Source organism: Callithrix jacchus, chromosome 18 (assembly GCF_049354715.1).
Source record: "Callithrix jacchus isolate 240 chromosome 18, calJac240_pri, whole genome shotgun sequence".
NCBI lineage: Eukaryota > Metazoa > Chordata > Mammalia > Primates > Cebidae > Callithrix > Callithrix jacchus.
The window spans coordinates 34,010,754-34,034,719 of NC_133519.1; the positions used below are offsets into that span (position 1 = coordinate 34,010,754).

The following is a 23,966-nucleotide window of genomic DNA, read 5'->3' on the forward strand; positions in this document are numbered from 1 at the left end:
ATTCAAACTATTCCTCCCATTGTGGTAATATAATTTTGTCTTAGAGGAAATATACTTTCCCTGCTGCCCAATCTTGGTCTTGGCTAACCCCAAGTCATCCAATATATTTCACTACATTTGAACCACAAATAGAAAAGTTCTTTCCTCCTAAGAGATTACTGTGTTCCCATCTAAATATGTCTGATCCATCTTCAACGACCTCCAAGCTCAAAGCCTTCCCCATCTAATAGGTATGTAGGAGGAACACTACAGCTCCATCCTCCAGAGCCAGCCCTGGTTAACCCAAAACTCCTTGTTAAATTCTTCTCTAAACCCCACCCCCAAAAAGTGCTCTTTCAGAACAAAATGAGTCTGTACCAAAGGTTTACTGACTTCTTCTCTAGGGACAGGGAACTCATCACTAAATAAACATACTTGCGCGTGTGCGACACACATACACACACACACACAAATACACACACAGCTACTCCTACAAGGTGCTCCAAATCAGAGTGATCACGACCAGAAAAAGTGAATTTCCAATGTTTCCATGTTGAGAATGAGCGTTTGATCAGCTTCTCACTCCTAACCAGTTGAATTCTAAGTCCTCACATGGGTCTGACCAGTTGCTCTGGCCCCCAGGTTTGCCAGACTCCAGTTTTACCTCAGTAGTTTGGGTACTTTGGCAGGGAGGGGGCTGGAGAACTGAAACAATTAATTGGATGGAGATGAAATCACAGAGACCCATAAAACTGTCTCATGTTATCAAGCTGCAGAAGACCCCATTCACCTGAGCAATATAAATGAAAATATAATGTTTATGAGCTTCCTTCTCCTCTGTGCCCCTGGGCCAGGTCTTCTGTCTGCTTGAGGCTAAGGGAAGTGCAGGAAGGGCAAGATTCAAGATGAGTTTTTATCCCCTAATTACACTTGCTGAGCTCTTGGTACGGGACATGTGAAGGACTTGGTGCAAGGACTTGCTGCGTGACTGCTGAAGAGGCCTTGGCAGACCTGCTGGGCAATTCAAGGCCACAATAGCCTAAAGTTCTAGCAGATCGAGAAATGACCACCTGTTATAACTTACCAAAGTATGTCTTGCAGAGATACTAATATATTAATACCTTAGTGACCTCTAACGGTATTGTAAAGGGACAGGGAAACAGGAGCAGTGCTGCCTTGTGGGCATGCTGACCAGGAAGCTTTCCAAATGCATGGATCCATTGTGCCTTTGCACTCACACACCAGTTAGTGGCCCAGAGCTCTGGCCAGGCAACCTGAAGTCAGGTAATATGTCTTCCATGGACACCATGTAGCTGAAACAGTATTGTTTCCTGAGATCCAAAAAACGGAACAGCACAGAAATATTGGGCAGTGATAACCATAGCATGTTGAAGGACCTTTTGCTGTAGAAAGAGCCAAGGACTCAATAGTGCCATGTTTGGACCCCCCAGACTAAGCTTTGGCACGGGCTTAGCTGATGGAATAGTGGTGGAAGCAGCTGAGCCAATGCTAGGCTCCAAGTGGAACCTTAGACTCCCCAAGTAGTGGCTCGGAGAAGGGCTGCTCAGTCAGTGCAGTCTAAAGTCGATGTCTAGAGAACTGCTCATCATCCAGGTCTGGAAACCTCACTCCCAGGGTATTAGTATATCCAGTGGTAGGTAGAAAAAGAAGAGGAAGACTCATGTTAACTGATTTTGCTCACTGGTTCCAGTAATGATCTTGGCTGGGGCAGAGGTGAAAAGTCATCTGAAATAAGAATCCTGTTGTATTCACCATTCTATTTCTCTCTTCTGGGCAAGGAGTTTCCAAACCTAGCCCACAGCTAATGCCTGGAGCTCTTGTTTGAAATGCAGATTCCTGGACACCAGCCCCAAAGATTCTAACCCAACAGGTGTGGGGTATACCCAGGAATCTATATGTCTATCAAGGGCCCTGTTCCAGGGGATCCTGACTTAGGGGATCCAAGTACCAGTATTTGGCAATAACCACTCTAGCACACCCCATCTCCACATATCAGTATCATTCACTGAGAATTGGTGGTGTCTTAGATGAGGAGCTGGGCTAACTCATAGCCAGCATATTCCTCGGCCCCCACACGGACACACCTATGTGTCATGGGGCATGTGTCCCTAAGCTCTGCCTCCCAGCCACTTCACACTGTCCTTGAAGCACACATGCACATTACACCAATTCAGTTCAGCAAGTGTTTATTGGGCACCTACAGTAGGCAAGGCACAGAACCAGGTGCTGTGGGTTACAAAGACAAGAAGGCTAGGCCTCACCCTCGAGAGGCTTACAGTCTACTAGAGAAAGACACACTCACAGGTAACAAGGCAAAGTGAGGTGGCTCTATGGCAGAGGCAAAAACAGTGGGAGAACAGTGAGCAGGGATAGATCAGATGTATCTCAGCAGATCAGATGTTGAATGCAGGGAGTTGCATTCCAGCCAGGCCCTGGGAGGTGGGTCAAATTCACACAGGTAAACTGGAGAAAGGACACTCAGGCACAGGCAAGGTACAGAGGTGGGAAAGCACAATGAATGTTCAAAGAACAGAGACGCTGGCCTTGATGGAAACATAGGAGGAAACAGGATAAAAGAGGTACCTAAGCTGGGGAAGTGGTTTCAGGCCAGATGGTGGGATCCCTCATAGTAGGATTTCTTTCTTTCTTTTTTATTTTAAGACAGAGTCTTGATCTATCACCCAGGCTGGAATGCAGTGCCACAATCATAGTTCACTACAGCCTCAACCTCCTGAGATCAAGCCATCCTCCTCCAAGTAGCTGGGACTGTAGGCACATGCCACCATGCCCAGCTAATTGTGTGTGTGTGTGTGTGTGTGTGTGTGTGTGTGTGTGTGTGTGTGTGTGTTTGGAGAGACGGTCTCACTTTGTTGCACAGGCTGTTCTCGAACTCTTGACCTCAAGCAATCATCTTACCTTGGCCTCCAAAAGGGCTGAAAATATAGGCTTAAGCTACCACACCTAGCTACAGTGAGGAGATTTGACTTCATTCCATTGGTAACGGTGAACTACTGAAGGTTTCTGAGCAGAGGAGTGACATGACTTCATTTCCACAAGTCTGGGCACACTGCTGTGAGTAGCACATGATCAGCCTTATTCATTTTGTTAATCTTACTCTATGGCTTACACTTCCTCCTAGTCTCAAAGCAGACGTGCGAACCTGAGCCCTGCAGCCACACAAACTTTCCCGGGCAGCACAAAGCAGGAAGCAGTGGCCTTAGCTAGGTAAACTTTGAGCTCATTTAACAGCTCTGCACTTGCTTCACGGAAAAGGAAGAGAGGCTTTCCAGAACTATTTGAGATTAAGGAGCAGAGCACAAGGACAGTACTTAACAGACTTCTGTCACCTAAGCATGGCAAGAATAAGCTGCAGAGAAAATGGGAGTGCAGAAGAAACGGTGGAGAGATGTGAATGACCTAACCAGCATCACCCAGACTGAACCCTGTCCCAGTACGACTTCCGTAATAACCCACCTCCGCCGCCAGCTAGTGGGAAGGGAGATTTCACAGCCTGACTCACTAGATCAGTAGACGTGGTTTCTAAGCACTCTACACATAGAAGGGCCTCTGTGGACAGAGGCTCCTAGGATCCTGCTTAACCATCCAATGAGGAAGGAGAATGGTGCCCACCTGCTCCTGGGCCACCCCAGCCCGCAAAGGGATGTGAGGCCACTGCTGTCCAGGTGGACACAGCAATGCTGGTTAGCGAGGGCTCCCCTAGAACCTCCACACCAGCCGAAGTGGGTGCTTGGGTGGACAGCACAGAGGGGGGTGAAGTCACAGCTGGGTTTCCGAGGAGAAACGCTCCCGGGGTGCTGGCGTGCACCTCCGGGCCTGGCCCAGTGGGGCCTCCGGCACCATTGCTGATGGTCCACAGGCACGGATAGGGGCTGCAGAGACAGAGAAAGAGGGGAAGGGAACGTTCAATGGCACTCCAAGGAAGAAGTCCCACCTGACAAGCATGTACACAGTGCTGAGAAGGGCATGGTTGCAAGAGGGCTTCTGACCATGGCTTTATTTCTACCTGTGACACAGATCGGTCCTGTTTCTGCAGAAAAGCTAAGAGAAGCAGCAAAGTATAGTGGAATAACGATAAGGTTAAGTGTCCTGAGACCAGGATTCTGGCACTGGCCCTGCCACCAGCAAGTTATTCAGTTTTAGACACAGAATTTCATTAATCTGGGCTCTCTTGCATCCTATGTAAAATTAGCAAGGCAGTAAAAGAAGGTATTGAAACTGTATGATTTCTGCATATGATCTCTCCCTGGCCAGTGTAGCATAATAACCAAGACACATTGCTGGCAGAAGACTGGAGTCTAAATCCCAGCTCTACTACTCATTAGCTCTGTGGCTTTGGCTAAATTATTTAATATCTCTGAGTGTCAGTTTTCTCATCTTCAAGATGTGGAGTCATCATTTACCTACCTTACAGAGATTGTACAAGGATTAAATAAGAAGAGGAGTATATGGTCCTTAGCATGTGGTACTCAGTAAATGAGTTATCATTCATTCTTCCCTTCCTGGTCTCCACCTGTGAGCTCTGGTCCCTGGCAGAAAGGCTGGGAGCTAGAACACTTTCTTTGCCTTCTCTAGTTCTGTAGCACTGGTTCACACATGTGGTTGCACACTGGGCACATTGGAATCATTCAGGGAGTTTTTAAAAGTAATACTGGTGGCCGGGTGCAGTGGCTCACATCTGTAATCCAAGCACTTTGGGAGGCCAAGGCAGGTGGATCACAAGGTCAAGAGTTCGAGACCAGCATGGCCAACTAAGTGAAACACCGTCTCTACTAAAAACACAAAAATTAGACGGGTGTGGTGGCACACGCCTATAGTCCCAGCTACTCTGGAGGCTGAGGCAGGAGAATCGCTTGAACCTGGGAGGCAAAGGTTGCAGTGAGCTGAGACCACACCATTGCACTCCAGCCTGGGTGACAGAGTGAGACTCTGTCTCAAAAATAAAAAAGTAATATTGGTGCCTGGGTCCCACCCCCACCCCACTCCCCTGCCCCAGAGATTCTGATGGAACTGGTTTGGCATGCAGCCTGGGTATGATGAGTTTTAAGTTTCCCAGGTGATTGTAACGTACAGCAAAGCTTGCACCCTTAATATAGATGCAGTTGGAATAGGAACAATTATCCTGATGTTTTCGGCCTTTAGTCATCACTATGTCTCTTACATTTGAGAGTTTCTGCATTGCCCAACACTGCATTACTTGATAATTGGCTTATTATCCAATGGCAATATTGAATACATTTATTATGTTTGTTTCTAACAAAATATTTACGGAGTCAGGAATGAGTTAAACACACCAACAGGGAAACCAGAGTTGGCAATGCCATCCTTCGCCTGGTGCCATTTTTCAGTGCTACAGGCCTCATTGGACTATATGAAACCTGCAGAAGCCCATCCTCAGAGCTCTCTCTGTGCTAGCTCAGCTTGTGGGGATTCTGGCCCCAGTTATCAGAAGACGCTCTTCTACATTATCTCTCACAGGCCCTTTCTGATGCCTCCTGGGCCAGTGGGAGAACGAGGAGCTGTACTGCTCACTGTGGGACCTTCAGTACGTTTTTCAGGCCTCTGCGCTTCAGTTTCTTCATCAGCAAACCAGAAATGTTAATACCTGCCTTAGAGTTGTCTTTGAGTTCTACAGGAGACTTATATGTGGATGACTCATGTATATGTAAGTACCTAGTATACAACTTGGCACATGATTGTTTAATATCTTCAGGGAACCTCATCTTCATTCTGTTTCTCACTTCCTACCACAGCCCAACTCAATGCCTCTTCCTCAGATCCTCTAGTTCAGTGTCAAATGCAAATGATCCTCTAGATCAGTGTCAAAATGCAAACCATAAATGTCAGCTACATATATGTTTAAATTTTCTAGTAGCCATATTGAGAAAAAAAACAGCTACTGTTACTATTTTATTTAACCAAAATATTCAAAATATTATCATTTCAACATGCATTTGATGTAAATTATTATATGTATACATTTAAATCATATTTACATAATAGCATCTATATTTACATATACAACTATATTTTTATATATACATATGTTAAAAAACTGATATTTTTATTCTTTGTTTCATACTAAATCTTCAAAATCCTGTGTGGGTATTACACTCACAATATACCTCAACTTGGACTAGCTGCTTTTCAAGTGTTTGACAACCACAGGTAGCTCATGGCAACACCCCTGTGGGCCACAGCAGTATCAGCAACACCCAGGAACTTGGTAGAAATGCAGAATCTCAGGCCCCCACCCAGACCCACCAATCAGATTCTGCATTTTAACAACAACGCCAGGTGATTCTAGGCCATCACATTCTCCTAACGTTTTCTAGACTTACAAATCACAAGTCATCTGATGTCGTCCCACATCCCATCTTTTTTTTTTCCCTTGAGACAGAGTTTCCCTCTTGTCACCCAGGATGGAATGCAGTGCCTCGGCTCACTGCAACCTCCACCTCCTGGGTTCAAGTGATTATCCTGCCTCAGCCTCCCAAGTAGCTGGGATAACAGGCATGTGCCACCACTCCTGGCTAATTCTTGTATTTTTAATAGAGACAGGGTTTCATCATGTTGGCCAGGATGGTCTCAAACTCTTGACCTCAGGTGATCCATCCACCTTGGCCTCCCAAAATGCTGGGATTACAGGCATGAGCCACCACCCCGGCCAAGTCCCATATTTTAATTTTGAATCCACTTTGGCCTTTTCAAGAGTCTGCATAACAGCTGACATTTACACAGAATATTACTCCTTACAAAGAATGTTAATGCATTTTCTCATTTCTGCATTTGGTGCTCATGGTAACTCTGCAAAGTAGGTCATACTATTTCCACGATACGGATAAGAAAGCTGGAGCTCAGTAAGACTAAGAAAATTACCCAAAGTCACAAAGTCACCAAGAGGTAGAACTAGGACTCAAACCCCAGCCTGTCAGACTCAAAGGGGCCTTCTCTTCCTGCTTCCCCACTCAGATTTCTAGAAATCAGAACCTAATGCAGGTCGCTGGTATGAGGATTAAACCATAGTCCTCCATGCTGCACTCCGCCCTCTTACCAGGGTTGTGAGGCCAGCCATCCACAATATGTCCCCTTTTTAGGATGGGTGACTTATGGGAAAATGGACAATCATGGGTCTTGACTTCTCAGTGTATATTTATAGTTTTCCTCTTCAATTCCTCTGCAGTCAGTATCTACTAGCTACCACTATAGTTAAGTATTTCTGACTGGTTTAAAACAAATGGTCGCAGGCCATACAGTATATGACTGGGCAGTTTCTCCAGTTATGAAAGCAGAACTCCATCCTGTTGCCGCCTTTACTTCTTAGTTGTTTAGAAGTCAGGACAATAGCTTAGACCCAGTCACCCTAGGAAAAAGAATGAACTTGAGTCCCCAGTGCTAAAGTAAAGCCCAAGACCACCAACCAGTGAGTTGATGATGTTGGTCTTACCTGGGCCCCGGGTTGATTGGTCCGTTGGTGTGAGGTACAGACAGGATGCTGGCATGGGGTGTGGAGGATAAGGAAGTCCAGCTGTCAGGTCCCGAGAAAAGTTGCAGATTATTGCTTGAGCTTTCTATCAAATTCACTTTGGGGAAACAACAACAGTTGAATTGATAGCAAATGTAGGAAACATAAAAATGATCAGTGACATTATCCTAGAGCAAAATGTAACCAGGGCTTGCGCTATAGACACCAACAGTTTGTTGGCTCTTTCTCAGAGAAATAGAAAATAAAAGGAAACGTAGGGTCCTTGAATGTCAATCATATGCCAGGTGTTATTCATAGTTCAATATTCACACCAGAGACTCCTTATCTCCATCTTATAGATAAGCCTCAGTGTGGTAGAATGATTTCCCCTGGGTGTCACGGATCTAACTCATTTCACCATATTAACTCTCTTTTAAGAAGGGACCACAGCAGCCTCCCCTCAGGCTAAGCCTAAGGGCCACCAGTGCCCCAGATGAGATTTCTGAGTTCCAGGAACTTATTCTTCTCAGCCATCCTCCAGTAGGTTTAAATATCTCAAGAGCAGTGCCTTTTGGCCAGGCACGGTGCTCACACCTGTAATCCCAGCACTTTGGAAGTCCAAGGCGGGGGGAACCCTTGAGCCCAGGAATTTGAAACCTTCCTGGGAAACACAGAGAGACACACTAGCTTTACAATTTAAAAATATATATAAGAAAAAAAATTGTATGTTTTTACAAAAAGAAGTAGCTTGTATGATCTCACTTATGTGTGGACTCTAAGAAAGTTGAATACATAGACGCAGAGAGTAGTAACAGTAGTGACAGTGGTCACCAGGAGTGGGGAGCTGGGGAAATCAGATGTCGGTCCAAGGATACGGAGTTGCCTGTATGTAGGATGAGTAAGTCTAGAGATCTAACTTACAGTCTGAGATTATAGTTAATAACACTGTACTGTGTACTGGAAAATTTGCTAAGAGTAGATTTCAGGTGCTCTCATCGTGAAGAAAAGTAACTGTGTGAGGGGATGGACATGTTAATTGGCTTGGCAGCAGTAATCACCTGACTATGCATATGTATATCAAAACACCATGGCGTACACCTTAAATATATACAGTTTTTGTGGAGGGGAAACAAACAATGTCTTCCGTTTCTTTGAATCTCTATTTGCATAAATAGTGTATATATAGGAGAGAGGAAGAAGGCAGAGGGAGGGAGGAAGGAAGGGAAAGCGGGGAGAGAAGTGAGAGGAGGGAGGAGGAAGATTCCAACGTGTATCTCCGGTGCTATGGTTTGAGTGTGTCCTCCAAGGTTCATGTGTTGGGAACTTAATTCCCAATGCAACAGTGTTGAAAGGTGGGGCCGTTTAGAAGTGATTAGGCCACAGGGGCTCTGCCTTCATGAATAGGTTAGTACCGACATTAGAGGAGTGGGTTTCTGATAAAAGGATGGGTTTAGCTTCCTGCCTTCTCCCCCTCTTCCCCACCATCCACGTGATGCCTTCTGCAATGTTATGACACAGCCAGAAGACCCTTACCATATGCTGGCACCTTAATCTTAAACTCCCCATCCTGCAGGACTATGAGAAAATAAATTTCTATTGCTAATAAATTACCCAATCTCAAGTATTTTGTTACAGCACCACGAAGTGAACTAAGACACCCGGCCACGTCTCTTCTTTTTACTCTCTGGCACTTGCAAGCTCTCCGGCCCTAACTCTTGCATCTTTCATCTGTCCCCACTCCCCCTACACTCTGCTCCAAGGCTGTTCCCGGACCACCCAGGCTCTTTCCCTCTTCTGTATCTTTGCTCAGCCCCCTCTCCCTACCTGGGACGCCCTGCACCTCTGCCTGTGGTACATGTCATCCACCTATACCCCCGCCCACTCCCATTCTGTCCTTTTCTATTCATCTTTAAGGCTAGCTTTATTTATTTATTTATTTATTTATTTATTTATTTATGCCAGACCGGGTCTCACTCTGTCGCCCCAGCTAGCTAGAGTGGCGTGATCTCTGCTCACTGCAACCTCTGCCTCCTGGGTTCAAGAGATTCCCCTGCCTTAGTCTCCTAAGTAGCTGGGATTACAGGCGCCCACCACTATGCCCAACTAATTTTTGTATTTTTAGTAGAGATGGGGTTTCACTGTGTTGGCCAGGCCAGTCCCGAACTCCTGACCTCGTGATCCACCCACCTCAGCCTGGCAAAGTGCTGGGATTACAAGCATTGAGCCACCACGCCCTGCCATCAAAGGTCAATTTAAGTGTTAACCCCTCTGGGCTGCCTTTGCTGCCCCACCAGGCATATCTACCTGCTCTTTTTCCTTCATTCCCACAGCACCCTGACTTGTGTGTTTTATAGACTGTTTCTCAAGCTCTAGACTGCCAGTGAATCCCCTGGTGATCTTGTTAAAATGCAGACCCTGACTCAGGGGCAGAGCCTGAGAGTCTCCATTTCTAAGAAGTTCCCAGGTGATACTTCTGCATTATGTTAGAATTAATTATGTATGTATTGGTCTGACCCCAAGCCCCTCCAGGAAAGAAGCTATGTCTTAATCACTTTCCTATCCCACTGCCTAGAAGAACATGGTACCCGGCAGGTGCTCAGAAGATGTGATTTGATGACAGCAGGAAAGAACTAGGAAGTAGAGAGAGCCATTGTTCAGTTTCTGCTATTGGTAACCTACATAGTCTCTCCTCCTGGCAGCAGCTGTCGAGGTTGCCAAGGGTCGTAAGGTAAGGGACACAGGAACAGGTAGCTGGTGACCAGGAGGACCCTCTCCAAATGTGGAACTCAGCCTATCACTGAGGAAGGAGGGAGGCTTGAGTCTAAATACTCTCCATTATCTCCCATGCCATGAACGTTACTTGTTTTATTGAGTGTCAATCTCTTCATATTACTATAGAGTCTCCATGGGGGCAGAGCCTTTGTCCATTGCACGCCCGTGCTTGAAACAGAGCCTGACATATAATCGATCCTCAATAAATATTTGTTGCATGAATAATGAAAAAGTAACCATGGTCTTCATGCCTCCCTTCTTTCTAAAACCTAACAACCAGGCAAGGTCTGGGCCTACATAAGGCAAAGGTGGAAAAGTTAGTAGTCAATGAGAAAAAAGCACACAAACAATACTGCTAACTTAAAAAAACAGTCAAACAGCAAAAATTATTTTAAAATATTAAGGTTGGGATTGCAAGTCTCCAACTAAATCGAGCTAAGGCCTGAACATACAGGGCTCCAGCTCCCCAGAGACCTTCCTAATAGTTCCTAACACTAGACCCAGTATTCTCTGCACTGAGCCGTCAATGCAACCATAGAAAAGAGCCACATGAAGGCGATGAGTGGAGTGGTTCAGACCCACACAACTTGACGTGGCTTTTAGAAAACTGCCTGAACTGCTCAGAACACCAGTGCCCTGGCCTTTCCCACCCATTAGAAACCAGGAGACTGAGGGTTTTATGACATAATTACCAAACACTAAGATTGTTACACCTAGTTCATCCAACATTTTTACATTAAATAATAAAATAAAACATAGAAACAATAATATCATAGATGTGCATTAGATGAAAAGGGTTCCATCTTTGGCTCCTCCTTTTCATAGCTGTTTATCCATTTCTCTCAGCTGCCCCCACCCCAGCCCAAACCCCCAAGGCTTAATCAGCAGAGTCGCAGACCTGAGGGAGAATGGTTTCTATGCATGTACGCAGAAGGGTAGGGAGCCTGCCGGTGCCCTCGGAGGCCCGAATAGTGCTCACAGCCATGGTGGGTGTGGGGAGCAGGCAGAGGCAGAGGAGCGGCATACTGGTAATTGGAGTTTCCTGCTGTGCACACTCCATCCGGATTGGAGAAGATCCAGCCTCCCACTAAAACAGACAAGAGGAAGACACCAAGACTCAGTCTGTGAACTGCCACACCGAAAATCAGGTGACCAGCTAGCTACTCTGCACAGCTACAATTCTTGTAAACGACACCGATGCCAGCCTGTGTGGTGGTACCATCTCCCGGCTGCCACTGCCCTTGCCCATGAGCAGGTAACTTGACTTCTCAGGAAATGCATGACCAGTCCTGAAATTGCCTTTGCAAAAATTATATCCATGAGAAAATGATGGCAGGCGAGGAGATCTGATCTAGCCAATCTCCCTCTTGCCGTTACTTAGCCTTCAAGCTGCCAAGCTGGCTTTAAGAGACATTTAGCTTATAGTTTAAATGATAACCCTTCTCTAAAACTCAACTGCCTTTGTACAGCTAATGAAAGATCACCAGGCCAGGAGCACAGAGGAGCCTTAATTCTGCTAAGCTATAGACACAAAGACCGCCAACCATTATTCCAGACTTCACAAGACACGCAACTTTCTCAATTACTCCTGCAGATAACATCACATTGTGGAACCTCTTTAGAGATCTCTTCTCAGGTTTTTTGCATATCTGACACCAGTGGCTCCACCTGGACCACCAACCCCACCTGCGGCCCCACCAGGAAGTGACTCAGCACAAGAGGACAGCTTCAACTCCCTGATTTCATCTCCCACCCAACCCATCAGCAGCAAGCGCCTATTGCCTAGCCTCCCCAACTTCCTCCTTCAAACTACCTTTGAAAAATCCCTCACCTACAAGGTTTTGACGAGATTGATTTGAGTAATAACTCTGCCTCCTACATGGCACAGCCAGACTCATATCTATTAAAGTCTTTCGTTATTGCAATGTTGTGGTCTTTGTGTCAGAGGTGTTTGAACCAGAGTGACTCCATCTTGAATAGGGGCTGGGTAAGTGAGGCTGAGACCTACTGGGCTGCATTCCCAGGTGGTTAGGAATTCTTAGTCACAGGATAAGATAGGAGGTGAGCACAAGATACAGGTCACAGAGATAAAACAGGATGCAGTAAAGAAGCTGGCCAAAACCCACCAAAACCAAGATGGCAATGAAAGTAACCTCTGGTCATCCTCACCGCTCTTATGCATGAATTCTAATGCATTAGAATGCTAAAAGACACTTACCAGCACCATGATAGTTTACAAATGCCATGGCAACATCGGGAAGTTACCCCATATGGTCTAAAAAGGGGAGGAACCAACCCTCAGCTATTTTTCAGGTGATTACAGTCCTATCGAAGGACTCTATCAAAGGGTGGAAAACCTCTAAAGCAAAACTGGAATATAGCTACAGGAAATACAGTCTGAATGCAGTAGTTAATAGAAATGCAAAGTTAAGGTGCTTCTGGCTTAATTAAAGTCAGTCAGTCTAGGAGGCATCACATGTGTGTGTAACTCGCGGACCTACGGGGGAATATAGCTCCGGGGGAATGATTACTGTGGTAACACAGGAGTGAAAGCCTCTCTATTTCTGCCGAGCGGAAAGGTGCTTTCAGCTCTTACTCTAAGCAAGAGGACTCATGGTGCCTCCCAAACGCACCCCACAAATGGAATTCTGATAGCACAGAAAGGGAAGCTGGCTAGCACACCTTGACAGCAAGCATTTTTATTTGTTTTTTTTTTTTCCTTTTTTCTTCTTCTTCATCCCACTTCTTTATGGCAGGCAGCAAGCATTTTGCAGAATATTTTGGAAGACCGCAAACTGTCTTGTAGAAAGATTCTGAACAGAAGACTCTTTCGAGTGAGTTCATGGGCAAAGGCTGAGACTTGGTAATGGAGGCCCTGGGACAAGAAGCGTGTTCTCCCGCTGACCAGACCTCAGTGGGGGGGATTCAGATAGGACCAGAGCTGTTCCTTTAGAACGCTGACTAAGGACGGTCACCTGGGCTTTGGCAATAAGGAAATGGAGCTTGATATTAGAATCTACTGTCTTTGCTTAATACTTTTTAAGTACAAGTAAACAAACTGTACAGAGTTCATACTACCATCATTCCCAACAAATCCTTTAGTCATCTTCATTTTCCTGTGGCTGTACCAACTTACGGCCCAAGGGGTCCCTATCTGACTAATAGAATCAAGATTCAGGCAGCCAGTGGGCAAAACCAGGCAAGCAGCCCCTCAAAACCACTGACTTTGCCACATGTAACGTACACACCTCAAGAAGTTTGCTGAGAAGATTGCCACACAGGAACTTTGAACTCCTGTGGTTCTGCACATGGCCCTAACCTATACAACGAGGTTTTTATTCCAGTTCATGTTTGCCTAAAGGGAAAAACTGAGGGGGAAATGAGAAAAGAAAAATAGCTCAGAGCAGTTTGAGTTATGTGAGGCATGCAAAATGCATCAGGCCGAGAGGGATGTGAGTGTGGGGGTAACTTAGGTCAAGGGCACACCTTGCACCCATGCCCGGGGTCAATTCTTTTTTTTTTTTTCTTTTTTTGAGATGGAGATTCGTGCTTGTTGCCCAGGCTGGAGTGCAATGGCATGATCTCAGCTCACTGCAACCTCCTCCGAGGGCAATTCCTTACCCATTATCTTCATGTTCCTGGAATTTGTGATACAAAGAACAAAATATAGCCAATCAATAGCTTATGTCGTGGTAAATAATTTATGAATTGCCTCTTCTTTTTTCCTTTAAAAACCCACTTGCCAGTGCTGCTAATGCAGGCATATATTCAGGGGAACTTGAATCTATGCTCCCAAGTCACAGTCCTCAAATTTGGCCCAGATAACCTTTCTACTTATGTTAATGTTGCCTCAGTTTTTCATTTAGGTTGACAGTCACTTTTAAAGAGTGCTTTGCTGAGAGCAGCTTCTCTTTTTGCGGCTATACTGCCAGGTCTGGCACAGAAGGTGCTCTAGGGTGGAAGGGAAGGAGGAAGTAAAGAACTCCACAGCTGGAAAACTGCAGAAGGGATCTTCGCAAGCTAATATAATCCAAATTAAAGAGGGTTTCAGACACCAGGGTTAACTTTCCTACGCTGATCTCACTGACCATGGGTTGCACTGCAGCTGAGAGGATTCCCTCCACCAACCTGGGACTCGGGCAGGGTCACCCCCTGATGGGAGCATCCAGCACTGCCTTCAGAATCCCAGATGTGTTACTCCACCTCTTCCTAGCCTTCCAGTCCACAAACAAAGACTCTTGCTCCTGGAGGCCACAGCCTGCGTGACACATTGCTGTGGGGACCAACTCCAAAATAAGCAAACACTAAGAACAGGAGAACTCCAAAACAGAGAGACCAGATCGGCGCGCATGAAGCCGGAGGCAAGCCGAGAGCACGCTGCAGGGGGCTCGGTGCCTCGCCGACACGATAACCAGTCTCAGAAGTTCATCACTGGCATTCTGATCTCCTGCCTGACATTTGTTTAAACCCCCTAAGCCTAGGACCATTGGTGTGCCCTCTGGAAGCTCTGGAAAGGGCATACATTTATCTTTAATGGAATAAACAGTGTTGGGTTTTGATCTGGAAGAGACCTTAAGCAGTCCTGACAGGGGAAAATTCTGAGTGTGGAGGGAGCCGGCTCCAAGTACAGCCCCACGCACCTCCCGCCTCGTGTACCCCAACTCACAGTGAGAATAGGTCACGTGCTGGCTCTCAGAGATAGCCTCCGGTACATCTCTTAGGTGATTTCTGAAAGAGTAAAGAAAACGCACCATGGCTGTCCAACTTCTGATGTGTGTCCACCATAAAACATACCCAAAATTCTCTTGAAGAGCCACAAATTCCTTAGAATAAGAAAACCAAAGCCCTTTTTTTGCTAAGCTCCTGTCCTTCCCCATTCTCCTTCCTTCAGGGCGTTGTCTCTATTTGTGCAATTGCTCCTGCAGTTGCGTTTGACTGGTTACCGCTCTTAACCATATTTACCGCTATCCTGGTTTAGTTCGATCTGGCTAATTTGGGGATATTGCTCCTGACTGACAAGACTCAAGCAGTCAGAACTGGACGATTCCAGGGCGCAGTTACATGTGTAATACGCTAGGTCCACCAACGGCCCTGTGAGGGAAATATTAGCATGTTTTCTGATTTTGTAGATTAGAAAAGTGGAACTCAAGGAGGTAAACTGACTTACCGCCAGTAAATTACAGAGCAAAAATTCAGTCAGGACCTCTTCTTACTGGCAGTCCTAAATTCTCTGTATTATACCATGTTTTTATCACTTTGAATCTAGATTCTGTCATCTCACATATCAGATTGTCCTTTAGGCCTTTTGTTAACTGAAAATGTTATAAATGTGTCTTGTATATTATCAAACTTTATTCTAATATTGGAGCCAGGCTCACTCCTATAATCTCAGCAAGTAAGGAGGCTGAGGCAGGAGGATCACTTGAGACCAGGAGTTTGAGACCATCTGGGCAACATACTGAGACCCCCTGTCTCTTAAAAAAAGAAATTTAGCCAGCCATGGTGGCACACACCTGTAGTCCCCACTACTTGGGAGACTGAAGCAGGATAGCTTGAGCACAGGAATTTAAGGCTGCAGTGAGCTATATCACACCACTGTACTCCAGCCCACATGACAGAGCAAGACCCCACCTCTAAAGTAATAATAATAATGTAGGTGGGTGGATCACAAGGTCAAGCGATCGAGACCACCCTGGTCAACATGGTGAACCCTCATCTCTAAAAAAATGCATGTATATATGTATATGTATATGTGTTTGTGTGTGTGTGTGAGTTTAATAATAATGTATTCAAATATTGAACAGGACAGGGTCCTGTAATACATCATTATGAACATCCATCCATTCATATAGAGTCTTATTGGAGGCTTTAAGGTGAACAGGAAAAATTAGACAATTATAAAGATTATTTAAAAGATTTGAAACTCAAGCATAAAATCCAAACATTTCAAAGATAATCATATTTATACTGTAGGCTTTGTCAATTAAAAAGTCAGTGATAAGCACCATCATCTTCTCTTTCCTGGGATGGAAAAGATATAGAGGCTGGGCATGGTGACTCATGCCTGTAATCCCAGCAATTTGGGAGGCCGAGGCAGGTGGATCATCTGAGGTCAGGAGTTCAAGACCAGCCTGGCCAACATGGAGAAACCTCATCTCCACTAAAAAGTAAAAAAAAAAATTGATGGGCATGGTGGCAGGCACCTGTAATCCCAGCCACTAGGGAGGCTGAGACAGAAGAATTGCTTGAACCCAGGAAGCTGAGATAGCGCCACTGCACTCCAGGCTGACTCAGAAGAAAGAGAGAGAGAGAGAGAGAGAGAGAGAGAGAGAGAGAGAGAGAGGGAGGGAGGGAGGGAGGGAGGGAGGGAGGGAGGGAGGGAGGGAGGAAGGGAGGAAGGGGAAGGGAAGGAAGGAAGGGGAAGGGAAGGGAAGGAAGGAAGGGGAAGGGAAGGAAGGAAGGAAGGGGAAGGGAAGGAAGGAAGAAAGAAAGAGAGAGAGGAGAGAGGGAAGGAGGGAGGGAGGGAGGGAGGGAAGGACGGAAGGAAGTAAAGAGAGAGAGAGAGACATGGCAGGTCGCTGACCCATAGTAGCAGAATCATCACTCATACCCTCAGAAGTCTCTGACTTCTTTTTGCAGCAGAGGAAATGTGAACCTCTCTCCATTTTTCACTTTTCCTAAGCTAAGTGTAGTGTGTGTGTGTGTGTGTGTGTGTGTGTGTGTGTTATGTTTTTTGGGTTTTTTTGAGATTGAGTTTCTCTCTTGTTGCCCAGGCTGGAGTGTAATGGTGCCATCTCGGCTCACCGCAACCTCCGCCTCCCAGTTCAAGCAATTCTCCTGCTTCAAGTAGCTGGGATTACAGGCATGAGCCACCACTACTGGCTACTTTTGCTTTTTTAGTAGAGATGGGGTTTCTCCATGTTGGTCAGGCTGGTCTCAAACTCCTGACCTCTGGTGATCTGCCCGTCTCAGCCTCCCAAAGTGCTGAGATTGCAGGCATGAGCCACCGCGCCTGGCCTAAGTGTCATTTTAAAATAACAATTTATTAAAGCCATGCTACTCAGAAGTAATTAGGAAAAAGGCAGAGTGAATTATTATAAATCTAAATCATTTAATGTTTTTAATGTGATTGTGCTACTTTCAAGAATTTATAGTAAAACAGGGCTTAAAAAAACATAATTAACAGTTATTCTTCATAACAGGGATAATATTAATTATATTAATTATATTATCCCTGTTATAAGGAATAATTATAATTTGAATTTTATAGATTTTGTTGAATATTGAATATTGAAAGCATATTTCTATCAAAGGTAATGCAAGTGCTACTAGTCTAGTTCCTTTCAAGATAATCATAAATTACACATTTGCATTGCAGAAATCATTCATTAGAAGATTTTACTAAAATTTCTCTACTCACCTTTCCTTGGCATCCAAGAAGGCTTTGGCAAAAGGATTGTACTTGATTTTGAGAGCTGTTATCTTGCATTTACAAAGACAAGAAGTGTTAGTAAAAGTGGGATACACATGGGCAGACAGACCCTTTGACATCCGTAAATCCAGGTTAATTCCCTCTGTTTGTCTTCCCTTTCCTGCCAGGCATGGTGGCTTATGCCTGTAATCCCAGCACTCTGGGAGGCCGAGGCCCTTTGCATCTTTGCTCACTCGTGCACTTAATAACCACTGCGCTGCCTCTGGCAAAGGACATTTTATCATTGCACGTGGTGAAAATGTTAATGCCATGTAAGGTAAGAAAAGAGAGGGCAAAGCACTGGAAATGAGCAAAGCCCTGATGTTTGAAGCCTAGCGTTCATTTTTTTACTCATTTATTTTTTTCAACAATCCTTGAGCCCCTACTGCATGCCATTGACTTTTCTAGTCACTTGGAACACAGTGGAGAGCAGCACAGGTGTGATCCGGCCCCTCTGGGAGAGTGCCATCTAGCATCGAGTCCCTCATTCATCAATAACCATGTACACATGGAGCCACGTCAATGCAAAGAGCAAACTATCACACCCCTTCACTGTCACTCTCTTTATCCGCCTTAGCCTGAGCCTGCTTCACTTCTCATCAGAGACATCTGACATAGAGATAGTGATCGTCATAGAGATAAAAGAGATGGAGACAGAGAAATATTTATGTTTCATCTGTCCCCACTGGGATGTAAGTGGCTTGAAGACAGGGAATTCATGTGTTTTATTCATTGCAGTATTTCCGGCATCTAGAACAATATCCAGTATGTAGTAATGACTAGCAAACATTTGTTAAATACATAAAGATTAACAGAATATTTATGTCAGGAAGACCTGAGACTTGATGGAAGAAGGAAAGCAAAATAAGAGCCAGATATGGTTTGGCTGTGTCCCCACCCAATTTCATCTTGAATTGTAGCTTGCACAATTCCCATGTGTTGTGGGAGGGACCGATCGGGAGATAACTGAATCATGAGGGCAGTTTCCCCCGTACTGTTCTCATGGTACTGAACAAGTATCACAATATCTGATGGTTTTATAAGCGAGGTCTCTCCTTTTGCTTGGCTGTCATTTTCTTTCCTGCCACCATGTAAGATGTGTCTTTTGCCTTCCACCATGACTGTGAGGCCTCCCCGGCCATGTGGAGCTCTGAGTCCATTAAACCTCTTTTTCTTTATAAATTACTCAGTCTCAGGTATGTCTTTATTAGCAGCTGAAATTGACTAATACAGAGCCCAACTCCTTCTGGTCCAGAACTTGTGAGAAGAAATCAGGAGAAAAAGGAAGGAGAGGTTTGGGGTCAGACAGGTACAACCTGGTCTTTCTCTTGGCTTAAACCTGGAGAGGTCAAGAAGCATACATAAAGCTAGCTGGGGGTTCAAAGGAGTCACTGGCCTCCTTCACCCACTCCCATGCCCACTCGCCACTCAGGGTGCATCTGTATGGACTTGGCAGGGAAACCTTGTTGGCAGAGGAAGGCCCAGGGCCTAGGCTTTCCAGAGCTTGATTGCCGTGGGGTATGTTCAAGACCCAGTCAGGCTGGGAGCTTGCTGGATGGATCAAAATGACCAATCAGGTGGTTCAGAGAGAACTGTCCAGCGACTGCAGCCAGGAAAAGCTTCTGAGGGTTTACCAAGTCAGTGGCCAAATGACAAGTTCCGCATACCACCAACTAAGCCAACAGCATACAGTAGGCAGGGGCCTTGCCTGGAGACCAGAGGAGATTACGACATGGTCTCCAATTCTGCATGCAACCCCCACCGCCCCACTTCCCAGAGTTACAAAGACCATACCTCCCCTCATAGACCCAGACTCCGGCCCAAGGAGAAAAGCTGGGAATGAGAGCTATCTGCAAAATGGAATTACTTCATCACCTAAAGACTGGCCACCAGCTGAGGGGCCGTATACGTGATCAGCTAGTTCATTTCTGCTCCCATTGGCCGGCTGCAGGGGCTCTGCCAAGAGGCCAGTTTACTTATAGAAATGACATTTTCTCTGCACAGCTGTGACGTAAGTTAAATCCGCAATTTCATTTCGCCTGTAGACACTAAGACAGTAGTTTCCAAACCTGGATGATCAATAGAATCCTCTGGGAGACTTTAAAATCTACAGATTCTGGGCATCGTCCTTGGAGATTCTGACTCAGTTGGCTGAGTGGCAGCCCAAAATCTGTCTTTAAAGCTTCCAAATAAATACAGATGGAGGCAACAAGATCGTTTTATCCCTCTCTCTCAGATGGAGTCTTGCTCTGTCACCCCAGGCTGGAGTGCAGTGGTGTGATCTCAGCTCACTGCAACCTCCACCTCCTAGGTTTAAGCAATTCTCCTGCCACAGCCTCCCGAGTAGCTGGGATTACAGGCACTCACCACCACGCCAGCTAATTTTTGTATTTTTAGTAGAGATGGGGTTTCATCATGTTGGCCAGGTTGGTCTTGAACCCCTGACCTCGTGATCTGTCCACCCCAGCCTCCCAAAGTGCTGGGATTACAGGCATGAGTCACATTGCCTGGAGAAGGTCTAACTTTTTTTGCAGTGAGCCAAGATCACGCCACTGCACTCCAGTCTGGGTGACAGAGTGATACTCCATCTCAAAAAAAAAAAAAGAAATTAGCCGGGTGTGGTGGCAGGCACCTGTAATCCTAGCTACTCAGGAGGCTGAGGCAGGAGAATCCTTGCACCCGGGAGGCTGAGGTTACAGTGAGCCAAGATCACACCATGCACTCCAGCCTGGGCAACAAGACTGAAACTCCGTCTCAAAATGAAAGAAAGAAAACAGTTGGAAACAACTTAAATGTCCATTGGTTGGGGGCTGATTACACGAAATAGTGTGTTCATACAGTGAGGTATTCTGTAGACATTACAGAAAAGGAGACAGATAAACCTAGGTATAATTACATAGAAAGGTAATCATAATGCACTGTTAAATTGGGGGAAAAGAAATTTGCAGACTAATAATATATACAACATGAGCCAATTTATGTGAGGAAATCTACATTCATATATATATTTACATGTACACAGAAAATTCGCCAGAAAAACAGTTATTCTTCATAGTGTCTATGGAGAGTAAGATTCCTAAAGCAGAAGAACCCAGTATAGCTTTACCTTGTAGTTTTCATTTTACTTTACTTCTAAAACATCTGTTTATTATGTGGGGTGTTTTTGTTTTTGTTTTTGTTTTTGAGATGGGGTTTCGCTCTTGTTACCCAGGCTGGAGTGCAATGGTGCGATCTCGGCTCACCGCAACCTCCGCCTCCTGGGTTCAGGCCATTCTCCTGCCTCAGCCTCCTGAGTAGCTGGGATTACAGGCACGCGCCACCATGCTCAGCTAATTTTTTGTATTTTTAGTAGAGACGGGGTTTCACCATGTTGACCAAGACGGTCTCGATCTCTTGACCTCATGATCCACCCGCCTCGGCCTCCCAAAGTTCTGGATTACAGGCTTGAGCCACCGCGCCCGGCCTATTATGTGTTTTTAAATAAATACATATTATCTTTAAAAAAATTTTAAGTTTAGTCAAAAAGAATTCACCCCTCTCTGGGTTCTTCTGTTAATCAGCAGTTCAGAGAACCCCTAAGAGCATGTGAACAGGCCCAAAGCAGCTCACAGAGAGGCCAAGCACTAACCACTCAGGCCTCACAGCCAGGTAGCTCAGGTCACTGGGCAGCGGCTCACTATGCTCAGACACTGAACATTAACAAGCAGGACTGACAGCACAATAAAACCCAAGGGAGGGTGCACATTTGCATCGCTTGCTACAGACTTGCTTCTAGAGCAGGAGAGAGTAGTCCCCGACAGCCCCTGTCCAATTGTACCCACTCAAGACACACTCAGCTCTGCATAGGCCAAGGGCACACAAGGGCCTGACAACAAAGACTCCGGAGTTTCACCAGAACTCAGGAGTTTCATGACAATGCACAGCTGTGCCTTGTTGGCACCAGGAGAGCACATGCTGGTGAGCCTTTAGCAAACAGGCAAGAGGGAGGGAGAGCAGCTGCTCCATTGTTTAACTTTATGTCGGCAGAGTGTATCCAAATCCTGGAAAACCCACCTTTCATTTAAAAGGACCCCTTTCTTCCCATCCTGCCCTGATCTCCCAGGTGACAGTAACACACACACGCACACACACACACACACACACTCTTACCTCCTCATTCTGATAGGCAGTCACGGCTATGAACTGGGTTTCAGGGAAGGAGCAGTTCATTACCATTCGATGGGCACTTCCAACACGTACTATGTGAACCTGGGGTTCATATTTATGCAGAGAATTCAACATTATCTGTGGAGGCAGAAGAGAAAGAAAAGCAAAGCTCCGTGCATCACAGTAATACATGAGCCAGTATCTCCACTGGTCCCAAACTCAGCACCAACCCAGTTAGGGACACACATTTCAAATCTGAGGCCTCCTGAGCTGCCACCACACCCCTGAGAAACAAATTAAGGGAATTTTCCAGAAGCTCCCGAGAAGCCTAACACTGAAGCCTTCACAGGGGTGAAGGGTGGGTTGTCAGGAGTTATTCTTAAGAATGTTCAGTTTTCCGCCAAGATCTTGGCTTCCTTTATTTCCTTCCCCTATTTTCGGCACAACAACGTGGATTTCAATCCATCAAAATATGTTGTTTGCCTTTTTTCATCTGAGGAATTCTAATAACTCAAAATGCTGACCATGGGTGCATTTTCCACGTGACTAATGAGTAGTGAAATCTGACATCTGATGGTTACATATAATCCACTCTCTGTGAGTCAAATGAAAGGTGTAAAAACACCTCTTGCTGTGAAATCTGGGAGGCAGTAACAATTTACTAATCAATATCCCATTTTAATAAGGAAGTGGAAGCTTCTGAGTATCACATAGACTCAGACAGCATTACCTCCAAACACATGACCTCCCACGGTCCCTGCCATTTAAGCACAGAGATGGGAGAAGGGGCACATGGCACAGGGAGGGAGGCTGAGGAAAGCCAAACACGCAGGTGGGGAAGAAAAGAACCCGGTCCCTTTCCTCCTGTCCTTGTCTCCAATCCCCAAAAACCGCCTACATTTCAGAAAGCATCTAACAACCTTCTATAGCAGACTAGTATTCATAGTCCTAACACAGAAAACGAGAGGAAAAAGCCCCCAGTTCTTGTTTACTCTAATTGCAGACCTGAAATAAAACCTTCCTTGTTTAAGGAAGGTTTGTTTGGATTATTTTTTTCTGAAAAACCAAAGCTGATTCAATATTCTATTGATAATTATCATAATGCCCAAGTAGAGGTAGTAATTATTTCATTTAGAAGCAGCTTTTTATGAAGGTATTTGTCTATTGCCAGCATGCCACTTATACCAAAAAAGGGCAGAGGGAATAACAAAACCCTGGTACCCACAAACATCTCCCTCCCAGGGCTGGGTAAAAAGCACAGCACACAAGACAAAACTATGAAAAGGACCCCGTGATTAAGTAAACCACTGCTCTCTCTCCCTCTCTTAACATCAGGAAGTCCATTAAAAACTGAAAGCACCAATTAAGAGCTGTTTATTCTTGTTTACATTTGGACTCCAAGGAATAATTGGCTTCCGTGGGAGAAGAGGCTGGTGAGGACACCTCTAATTGCCTAAATGCACCCTTGATATTTCTTGATTGGTGTGGTGGGGAGGCCGGGGCGGGTGGCCAGGCCTGCCCACCTCATACCTGCCCGCCTCCATTGAGCTTGTTGGTCAGCTTCACTTTGCTGAAGGAGATGGGAGCCTTCATCCAGTGGGCACCAAAGTTGGGGGAGTCTGGATGAATGTAGACGCAGCTGTGGCTGGAGACCTCTGGCTTGCCCGCAGGCACCCATTCCCCGTTGACGTACTTCCAGCGGTGACTGTCCGTAGGGACAAAGTCCAGCAGGAGGGAGTACATGGCATTGGGGTCCAGTCCTGTGACACTAATCTTTAGGACTGGAAACATCCGTCTAAAAAAAAAAGGCAGACACTTAGCCACAGGAGGGATGTTGGAGGGGCTCACCTTGTCCAGGGGCCTCTCAATACTGAGAACTTCCACTGAATGTCCTGTGAGGGGCCAAATAAACAGGCCCCCAGTCCACAACCCCAATCTACTGGAGCTTCTTTTCATAAATGAATTTAATACTAGCGTTTCACTTTAAGACGTGCTCTATTTTAAAGCCTGAAAACCACTGATGGAGTCATTGGACAGAACAGGAACGTGAAGCCCAGGATGTATCAAATGCCACATGCCCACAGAAAGCTTTCC

General features: G+C 45.6%; 1 protein-coding gene across 1 annotated transcript in view; it reads right to left on the bottom strand.

Moving 5' to 3' along the window:
* Window positions 1-2,635: 2,635 nt before the first annotated feature.
* The window catches only part of TBX19 (T-box transcription factor 19), a 30,715-nt gene continuing 9,384 nt past the window's right edge, over window positions 2,636-23,966 (bottom strand). Inside the window, exons 2-8 of the mRNA XM_002760412.6 lie at window positions 23,403-23,667; window positions 21,876-22,010; window positions 17,676-17,737; window positions 14,922-14,983; window positions 11,154-11,342; window positions 7,466-7,601; window positions 2,636-3,890 (exon numbers count right to left, since the gene is read on the bottom strand). Of these exons, the coding sequence (XP_002760458.1) occupies window positions 3,596-3,890; window positions 7,466-7,601; window positions 11,154-11,342; window positions 14,922-14,983; window positions 17,676-17,737; window positions 21,876-22,010; window positions 23,403-23,667 (1,144 nt within the window). The 3' untranslated portion in view covers window positions 2,636-3,595. The remainder of the gene's footprint in view (window positions 3,891-7,465; window positions 7,602-11,153; window positions 11,343-14,921; window positions 14,984-17,675; window positions 17,738-21,875; window positions 22,011-23,402; window positions 23,668-23,966) is intronic.